The following is a 10,397-nucleotide window of genomic DNA, read 5'->3' as shown; positions in this document are numbered from 1 at the left end:
AGCGTAGCTTAACCTTAGATATGGATGCGGGCGGTTCTTACTTAGCTACGAGGTTATCTATTCTATACAAATATTATAAAGCTGAGTTGGTTTGAACGCGCTAATCTCAGGAACTACTGGCTCGAATTGAAAAAATATTTTTGTGTTGAATAGACCATTTACCGAGGAAGGCTATAAGCTATATAATATCACGCGTTGGCCAATAGGAGCGGATCAGCAACGCAAATTGTTAGAAAAACGGGGAACATTATGACCCATTCTCTCTTATGTGATGCAAGCGAAGTTGCGCGGGTCAGCTAGTTTATCTATATAAGCATGTACCTACCTACCTATAATATTTAGAAATATATAAGTTAAGTTAGTATGTTTTTCAGTTATTTGGTTGCCATAGTACAAGTATCTGCTTAGTTTGGAATCAAATGACCGAGTGTGAGTTGTCCAACAATATTTATTTGTTTAATACTTAAAGGTATTTTACTTGTTAGCTTTGCGAGCAGGGTGAATGGGATGATTGAGATGGGACAGGTCGGGAGGATTGGCCTCGAAGTACTGGATCTCCTTCATGCCGTCCGCTGATATCTTCCATAGATCTGGGTGATTCTTCTTGAAGTCGTTGTACCATTTGTTTATCTATAAATTAAAGTAATAAATTGGTGTACAATGTATGGGCATTCAGTGCCTCGGTCACTAAACCAGACTAGTTTTCTTAAACTATTAATAGAGAACTCACTTCGAACAGAATCTACAGACTGGTCGATTGTTTAATGCTTAACATCTACAAATTTTTAGGCGCATAAGGAATCTCTTACACAAACTTAACTAATTGGAGATTACAGGACAACTATGAAAAAAGTTCCATCAACAAAAGTGTGTAAATATTCACTATCTAATCCATTTTATGTACACCACTACACATCACTAACGATTGCAGGTTATTTCGGAGTTTAAGATATTATTGCTACACAAAATATAGCAACAAAAATGTAATCTAAGTTTTTCAGGAAACAATTGTTATGATTTTTTACCTAACCTGAACAACATACCTTAGGATATTTCGAGAAGTCCAAATTAACAGCCTCAAGAGTCATGGTGGTGTTGACTAGCGGGAAGTCGGCGATGGTCAGGCTGTCTCCGGCCGCGTAGCTGGTGTTGGTACGACCGAGGTACGTCTCGAACACGTCCAGAACCATGTGAATTCTCTTCAGACCACCTGCTGTTCGCGGGTAGTCGAAGAATATTGGCGCCATCTGAAATGATTGGGTGATCTATTGTGAGATTCATGTAACGCTTAATTAAGCAAATTTTAATAGTTTATCTTTTTTCCTAGGTAACCCGCGCAACTTCATTTGCGTTACATAAGAGAGGCCATAATTTTACCCGCTGTTTGTAACATTTTTACTGGTACTCTGTTCCTATTGGTCGTAGGTAGGTGTTTAACAACTTAAACTTACTGTATATGCAGATATGCTTGCGTAGTATGTAGTCAAGTTGAACAGCAGCCGATGATTTACCAGCGCCCTGGAAATATCGATGTTGAACAGAAAAAGTATTTGTCAAATAATATATCTCGCATTAGAATCTGAGATTTAAGTACCTACTGCGTAATAGGTATCTAAGTGATTGTAGGAAATAGCAATTAACAGTCTACATTGGAACTAGCACACCTACTACTGCTATCTCTGCTCTAGTCGACAATCAGTCTAGCATATTCATATTATTATTCATAGCTGACCCGCGCAACTTCGCTTGCGTCACCGAAGAGAGAATTTTCCCCGTTTTTGTAACATTTTTCCTTGCCACTCCGCTCCTAATGGCCGTAGCGTGATGTTATATAGCCTATAGCCTTCCTCGATAAATGGACTATCTAACATTGAAAGAATTTTTCAAATCGGACCCGTAGTTCCTGAGATTAGCGCATTCAAACAAACAAACAAACTCTTCAGCTTTATAATATTAGTATAGATTCATTCTGTGATTTTCTGTGGCACATTTAGCGGTATTTTATCTATTTAAACTATCTTGATTATATGCGTATAAACACTATTGAATAGATAAACTACCGCTATATGTACCTCAGAAACCGCGGGTTTAACAGATGTTAAATACATACCTTGCTTGAGGTTCCCGAGGGTACAGCGGTGAGTCTGGCGCATACTTGTCACACACGTACTGCATGATGGCCACGCTCTCGCCCAGGCAGAAACCGTCGTCTACCAGCACTGGGATCTCTTTTTGTGGGTTCAACTGAAAATGTTAAGCACATATCGGTTAGCAAACAAGTTCGAGGCATCTTAGACCTGCAACGTTAACTCCATGTCGTCCGGCGTTTATATTTACAGATACGTCTTTTTTCCTATGTCTTTTTTCCAAATTTTATTTTTGCGAGCAGGTTTATTTTCTTACAAAGACATAGACACCGCATTTGAGTGAAGCATTGCTGTGCTAACTCTATCGCTTGTTTGTTGATTTACTACACTTTTTTTTGTTAAGTTAAACAGCGCTCAGTAAGCAATATGGCGTTATTACCTTAGCATACTCATCAGTCATGTGGTCTCCGTTGTTGAAGTTGACATCGACCAGCTCGAAGAGCACGTTCAGTGCCGCCAGCACTTGCCTGCACGCCAGTGACGGAGGTCCATCGGCGACGGCATATAGTTTCAGAACCATTGTGCTGGAACCAGACCGAAACACGTACTTAGATCATTTTATACGCAAGCTAGTTATAGAAAATTAGAGGAAGCTATTTCCGCCAATAGATAGAAGAATATAAATAAATGAGAAATGATCAAGTAATTGGACTCTATGATTACTTAATTTTCGAGATAATTGGGAATAAGTATGAGCGTATATTTTATGAAACTTGCTTATAAAAGTTTTTATGATAAAAGTCGTAAGTTTTGCTGCGAACTATTAAAAAAATACCTGAAATAATTTGAGACAGATTCTTCTAACAGCGTTCAATCTGAATGGACGATTGGCCGTTGTTAATATCTTCGTAATATTATTTGAACAAGCTTAATCCATTTGAACAATAGTGGCACTAAAATAGAGCCCTGTATAATCCCATGTGTCAGATGAACAAAGATAAGAACAAATTAAGTATGTAGGCCATTACAATTGCAAAGTTATACGTGCAGAGTATGCACTAGCAGATAACCAGTGTTTGCTTACATAATAAGTAATTACAATAGTTATCCGGAAGACTGGTCGACCTCGAACGCCGTACATGACTAAGTTACGACAAAAAGTTTTAATGAATTTTATTAACATTCATGATCAATCAATCATAGCGTTTAACTGCAGAAATGTTCAGAGCAAATGGTTATAAGAATATTATTTGTAAAACTTCCAAATAAAACCATATAAATAATGAATGCTACCAAAACTGTTAGTAATACCGATATAAGTAGTACCTACGTATGGCAATACTATAGTCCTATTTGTTCATCAAAAGGATAGATTAATTAAATGGGTCAGTAATTTGAGTCAGTTTAAACGGTGTTATGTCATTGAACACATTATTCTCCGTGATAAAAAATATACCTACCTTACCTAGTTGTTTAGTACCTAAGTTATGCTAAACTTAAAACAATAATGGTAAGACCAGCTAGACATAGGAATTGAGGACAGGGTTCAAGGACCTTTACACTCTGGGAAGTGGGTAACACCATAAAGTCTATTAAACAATGAAATTTTGCGACAATAATAAACAGAATTAGGTAGTTATTTATAATGATGTTTATAGGAAAGATGATGTTTTTACACTTTGATTGAAGATGCAGATCCTAAAGCACAAATACAGTGAAATAGAGGTAAATAAATAGCTATAAATACGTTATTTTACTTACCGGATTTGAGACCGGCTGACACAAATACGTGAATACGTCTACAACGACTGAATGTAAAACTAACACTGTATTTTGTGCGACGACCTCAACACGACAAACTCCTTTCACTAGCTGAGAATTTGATATCCAGTTTTGAATTTCAATTGAATTCTGTATCTATTAATAGTGAGCAATTAGATTCAGAATTGCAGGCTTATTTGGTTTATTTATTAATTAATATTAGGTAGGTATGTGTTAGGTACACTAGGTACCGATGGTAACGTAAACCATTACCTGGGTAACGGAGAGTCTCACCCCGGTTTCTGAGTACGTTTAGCGGTAGTTTATCTATTCAATAGCGTTTTTTTTGTATGAGTTTTAACACTATTGAATAGATAAACTACCGCTAAATGTGACTTAGAAACCGGGGGTAAGCAATTCAAGCCGCTAAAAGTCTATAAGTACGACCAAGATTTATGAAACAGCTATGTGCGTGGTTAGTTTTGTTACACTAATGAATTTCTTAAAGGATTATTTGGCACGCAATGTTTCTAATGGAGATTCTTCAATAATTCATCGACATTTGCCTGATGCGTGGTCATATTAATATTTTGAATACAGGAAAGGGAGGATTACGGTGCAATGCATAACATTTTGAAGAATGTAAAGATAAGTTAACTGACATTAGACTATGACTTTATCTCTAAACTGTTAAAAATATTTACCACAGGATTTGAAGGTCTTTGAACTGGCCTAAATATTTACCTAATGCAAATATTACGATTACAATGTAAACTCAAGGTAAGAAATTATCACAGAACAAAAATCATGGCTTTAGCGCGTTTGCAAACCCTATAATTTACAGCAGAGAAGAAAATATTTTAATTTACTTTTGGTGTAATTTAGCAAACCGCAAAATGATGGGCTGGCAAATAACCCTGTGAGAACTGCCTGGTCTATTTGGGCAATATATTTTTTTTTTGTTACAGAAGAATGAAGTAAATAGATAGTACTCAGATTTAAGATACCTTATACCTATTTATTTTAAGAAAATCTACAGTGCCTAGGTAGGAATCAACAACTTATAGGAGTAGGCAAATACAATGTTAATTTTGCTTCTTTTTACTAGGATTATTTGGATGTTGATAGCATGTGAATTCCCTGAGTTAGGAAAGACAAGCCTCATGTCATGTCACACCAGCAACAAAGCTATTTTATAGGTAAGAATCTAACTTTATTACCCAAATAGTCGCTAAAGGGTTGTTAACCACGTTTATTATTTCCACAGTAAGAACTATAGTAACTTCCTTAAAATTATTATAAATACTAGTAGATCGTGCTAAAATTGTCTTTTGTAATCGCATGGTCGATCTCCTAGCACAAAATGAGGTTCACTTTCAACTGCTTTTGTAATTTGTTTCTAATTTTGATAATAAAATCTAGTGCAACCGTTTTTCAAAATGATATCGTAGAGGAAAGTCTACGTGTTCGCGTGAGACGCCAAGACGGGTACGTGTACGACAAGCCGAGTGTTTCCTTTGACCTGCCCTCGCGGCCCACCACTGACTCCACTCAAGCACCAACTGTTGACAGGACGCTGACGCAGCAAATGTATTACGCGTACCCGGCACCGACGGGCGGCAACACCATCAACATCGGCAACACGGCTGGCACTACTGCCGGTACAGCTGCCACGTCAGCTCCCACAGGCGGCGGCGCTGCAGGCTACAACTACAGATCATCAGGCACTGGTACTACGGGCGCCGGGTACAACTACGGCTCGCCTGTTTCGACAGGAGTACAAACAAACACCGCAACTCAGGTTACGAACACCGCGTCACAAGTTACGAATACCGCCTCTCAGGTTACGAATACTGCTTCTAAAACTACTGTAACAGGTTCTCAGTCTGTGACGAACACTGGTTCTGGCCAGGCTGGATCTGGTTACGGGTACAACGCACCATCACCTACTTTATCCCCATCACTTCAAACCTCGTCCGATGTGTCGACAGCTGCGCCTAGATATTTACCTCCCAATACTGGCGGGGGGTCTGGAAATGCTGTTAGTGGTGGGACTGTAAATATTGGTGGCGTTTCTGTAAATTCTGGCTCAGGACAGGGAAGCTCTGGTTACAATAGCGCGACACAGACCGGTTCTACTTTTGTAGGAACTCCGTCAGACAACTATCTGCCTCCATTGACCGGTACGACTAATACGGGTTCTACAAGCCAGACTATAACATCAACCAGTACTCAGACAAATTCAGGTGGTTCAGTTTCAGTCCCAAGTACGGCATATTTACCACCAAAAACTGCGCCATCCCCTGCACCCTCACCAGCACCGGCACCGACCCCTCAACCTACAGCGCCAGGAGGAGGCTACATACCGCCATCTAATACAGTAACTAACACTGGTACTGTATCAATACCAGCATCAGGATATCTACCGCCTGGTTTCTTTTAATTGGTATCTGATATAACTGTATTGTATGTAGAAAGATAAAATATTTAAACGAATAAAAGCTGTGTTATTATTTTAAATTGTGGATCGAACATGTGAGATTAAAGATTGTTCGCGGTTATTCCCAACTTTTTAATCAAACCTTTAAAATAATCTGTCATATAATTGCTCTTTAATGTTTTAACGTATTTCTCAATATTATAAAAATATGTGAGACCTACACAAAACATAAATAAATTAAACGAAAAGAGGATCTACCGATTTCTTTAGCACGTTATGTGAAGAAACAAAACGCACCGCAGCAGTCAGTCAAACGTCAAAAGCACACGAATCACGAATGTAAAACGTCATATCATACAAAAATAGCATCAAAGATGAAAGTTATTTTTAATATTTCTTTTAAAATTGATTTTTAAATAATTGTACCACATTTTAGAATGAACCATAAAAATCTAAATGAAGAGTATTACATTTCAATGACTAGTATATCCCGAGGTTGGAGTGTGTGCGTTTGAATTAAAAATTTACATAAGTTATGTTTCTACTAATGCAAACATTAAAATTTTCTCGAATAGGAAGCAAGGTAAACCTGAGGTAATTACATGTATTACTTCATTATTCGTATCATGATATTTGTGTACATAAAGTTTATTTTTCTACTGCACATTACGGTTGTTCAAGGTTCATGACCTTACTGGGTTAATTATTATTCGTCGTCCTGATATATATTAGACTATTACTTAAATTGTGTCAGACGAGCTAGATTTCGCATGCAGTGAACATGTGCTGTCATAAAACTTGTGCAACATAATAAGTGTCAGTGTTGAGTAGACAATATACCTGGTATACCTACACAGTACATGATGGTTGCAGAAGTGCGGGCGCTCGAGCTGGTGATGCCGACCATGGTGCACTTCGACATGACAGATGCTCAACTGAACCCTCACACGCTCACCATCAATGACCTGCCTAATGAAATACTTATATACATATTTTCTATGGTTGATTTTGAGTCACTTTTGGCAGTTGCTAAAGTGTGTATGAGATGGCAGCAGCTCTGTCTGACACCCTGCGTCTGGGACAACACACGTCTCATAGTATGTATGAAAAATTACATCAGGATAAGTGAGAACATTGTGCCTTTTGTCGCCAAGTATTTGAAGAATGTTAAACTACAGTATTTCAAGTTGTATTCTCAAGTGCGGTCTTCCTTAATAAACTATTGTCCCAATCTGACTCATCTAGAAATAAGTATATCTCAGGTTGATAGTTGCATTTTTGATGATCTACGCCACTGGCCCAATTTGAAGTTTCTGAGTTTTCGCAACTCATTAATAGTACAAAATCCTGAGAACGCTAATGGGAATTTTGTGTATCACTTGCCATTTGATAAGTTGAAATACCTGGAGACACTCATTCTGTCCAATTTTGCTTTATCACATGATAGTTTATACAGCATGTTACAGTGCAATAATTTAGTCAGTATTAACATGGAAAAAATGAAAAACATACCAGCAGATTTCCTTGAATCTCTTTTAAGAACCAAACAGTCCATTTTGAAAGCTTTATACATTTATGGAGATACTTTAAATGATGATATAATGCGTTACATATCCAACTGCACAGACTTGCAGGTGCTGCATGTAATGACATGTAAAACACTCTTTGACTCTAGTTTACTTCACTTGTATAGACTTAAGAATTTACATTCACTGAAGTTGCGACATGGCTACTTCTCATCGAGTGCTCTGCTTGCTTACTTCTCTAATAATAGTTTTCAAAACCTGAAGTATTTGAGTCTCTCTAGATGTCTCCATGTCACTATGCATGTAGCTAAAGCCATAAGTACCAGTGCTCCTAATCTGAAAGAGCTGTCATTCTACCTGTGTCCATTCATCATTGCTGCTAACTTCAACAGATTTGAGTTAGAAATGATGTTTAAAATACAATTGCTGATAGATTGAAATAGTTGTGATTATACTGTAGGCGGTTAGTTGTCCGTCCAACTTACATTAAATATTTATTTCATTGTTAAGTACACTGCTAAACAAACATTTTAGTGCATCATTTGTTAATAAAATTATGTAATTTAAAATTACGAATTTGTAAAGAAAAAAAACGCAAAAGAAAGCACTTGGTTGTAATTAAAAAACGCAAGCATCAATGGATTATAACAAATGTAATTAATTATAGTTTGTAGATTGTGTTGTGGTGTATGTATCAACTAATATTTGTTTTGAACAACAAATCTTCAGTATTTAAAAAGTAAGAAGTATTACATACTTAATGTAGTGATCTACATAGTAGATAAATATATATTAAGATGATGTTTTATTCATGACAGCTAATATGTTAAAAGTATTGATTAGTTATAAACAGAAGAACAAGAGTTCAATAGAATGTGAGAAATAGTGATATAGTAATCTAGTATTACTTGTTCTATGAGATGACTTGTAAATAAACCTCATTATTTTCAATACTCTGATTGGTTGGTGGAGGGGTGCGTAAATATACTGTACTTATGTCTTGTTGTGAAGTCTTGGTTGTAAACACCCAGCAGGTTGTTAATTGTTAAAAAAAGTAAATGGCCATAAGTCATGCCATAGGAAATAGGCTAATTACTCAAAAGTAAATTTATGCTACAAGTGAGGGGGTAAAGAATGCAAGATAAAATCTGTGTGTTTATAAATAAAGATGTGAGCCTATAACTAGATATCATCCTAGGAAAATTGTTAGCAATCAAAGCTAGCAGATTGACATAGTGGTTTTTAAAAGGTAGATCAAAATTAAGTATGTCAGATAACATAGGTGTCCTGTATTGAACACTAAATTCAATCCTAGTTATTTAAATAAATGGCATGTAGGTAATTATTATGAAAGTTTTGATATAATGGCAATTGTTTCGATCGAAAATATTGCTCAGACTCGATACACAATAGACAATAATATCACCAGGGTAAAAAATATTGAAAACAAGAGAACGTCAATTTCGCGTCGTTTTAAAATATTTGAACATCTTTGCATTGGTTAAGGATTCTTGATAAATATTTGGTGGTTTGGCTCAGTATTTCTTGAAAACTGTTTATACAGGGTGTGGAGAGTGGTGTAGACTGTTTAACTTTTTTAGGATGACACAAATTAGTTTCTTTTAAAACTGAAAAAATTGTAAATGATGAGCAACACAGATGTCGTTCTTAATTTTGTTAAAGCTTTACACATGTAGCTTCTACAATAATACAACAGCCTACACCACGTACCACCCTGTATCTAATTTACAAACATATGTTTATACCAGTATTCTGTTAACAAACATGTTGTAGAACATCATGCTTGTGTTAACATTAAATACTTGTTCATTTTCCGCCTTTACGTTTCCGACTCAGTCAATTATGTCGACAAGTGCCTTAGCAGTTTCTAAACTAAACTGTTCCATTGGAAACTATTCCTACACCAGACAACGAAAATATTTCACGTTTTATACAATAAACAATATTATAATAATCCTGTATTATATTATATAAGGTCGATTTTAATTTATTACTTGTTACAGGCGATATACATGCTGTATTTTTTACAGTAACATTGGTAAAATTATTATTTTTATAAAATACAAAAAATTGTAAATACCTGACAATATCGAATACTTTAATATTAGAATACCTAGCTCTATTCATATATTTTATTTATCAAATTATTTTATGTTTGTTAAATGTTCACTAGAGTCATATTAGGTGAAGTAAGTATGTGTATTGTTTGAAAATTCAGCGAATATTATAATGTTTGCATTATCTACTTATACGAAAAGTGATTTATTAGTAAATACTTTTGTTTGTGCTGTTTCATTGTATGATTAATGAAATATAATATATTCTCAACAGATTTTTGTGTTTTACTTGAAAAATGTATAGATTTGAATAAAGCAAGGGAAGTTTGTAAGGAAGTGGCGTTCTTTGGTCTCTGCATACCCCTATGGCGCAAAGCGTGATTTTGTGTATGTAGGAAAAATATACCAGGCTATCAAATTCGGATAGAAGATATTTCAAATAAAACAGAAATCCTTGCTGTTTGAAGTGCAATACCCACTTAAATGTAAAAATAAGTTGTCTTAT

The 10,397-nt window shown here is 35.9% G+C and overlaps 2 protein-coding genes across 4 annotated transcripts; one reads left to right on the top strand and one right to left on the bottom strand.

Moving 5' to 3' along the window:
- Positions 1-430: 430 nt before the first annotated feature.
- Positions 431-3,970, bottom strand: gfzf (GST-containing FLYWCH zinc-finger protein). 2 transcript variants are annotated; one of them, XM_076119891.1, is made up of 6 exons: positions 3,849-3,970; positions 2,527-2,671; positions 2,111-2,244; positions 1,452-1,518; positions 1,044-1,247; positions 431-630 (listed from the first exon to the last, which is right to left on the bottom strand). In XM_076119891.1, the coding sequence occupies exons 2-6, from the start codon at positions 2,665-2,667 to the stop codon at positions 475-477; spliced, it is 702 nt and encodes a 233-aa protein (XP_075976006.1). In that variant the 5' UTR covers positions 2,668-2,671; positions 3,849-3,970; the 3' UTR covers positions 431-474. The 2 variants fall into 2 exon arrangements, with proteins under 2 accessions (XP_075976006.1, XP_075976007.1); XM_076119892.1 differs by lacking the exon at positions 3,849-3,970 and adding an exon at positions 2,923-3,066.
- Positions 3,971-6,609: 2,639 nt separating this feature from the next.
- On the top strand, positions 6,610-10,167 carry LOC142976619 (uncharacterized). 2 transcript variants are annotated; one of them, XM_076120065.1, is made up of 2 exons: positions 6,610-6,871; positions 7,162-10,167. In XM_076120065.1, the coding sequence occupies exon 2, from the start codon at positions 7,185-7,187 to the stop codon at positions 8,250-8,252; it is 1,068 nt and encodes a 355-aa protein (XP_075976180.1). In that variant the 5' UTR covers positions 6,610-6,871; positions 7,162-7,184; the 3' UTR covers positions 8,253-10,167. The 2 variants fall into 2 exon arrangements, with proteins under 2 accessions (XP_075976180.1, XP_075976179.1); XM_076120064.1 differs by having other exon boundaries at positions 6,610-6,882.
- Positions 10,168-10,397: the final 230 nt, after the last annotated feature.

The sequence above is a fragment of the Anticarsia gemmatalis genome, chromosome 11, assembly GCF_050436995.1.
Source record: "Anticarsia gemmatalis isolate Benzon Research Colony breed Stoneville strain chromosome 11, ilAntGemm2 primary, whole genome shotgun sequence".
Classification (NCBI taxonomy): Eukaryota; Metazoa; Arthropoda; class Insecta; order Lepidoptera; family Erebidae; genus Anticarsia; species Anticarsia gemmatalis.
The sequence above is the reverse complement of the archived record's forward strand: the minus strand, read 5'-3'. Positions and strand labels throughout refer to the sequence as shown.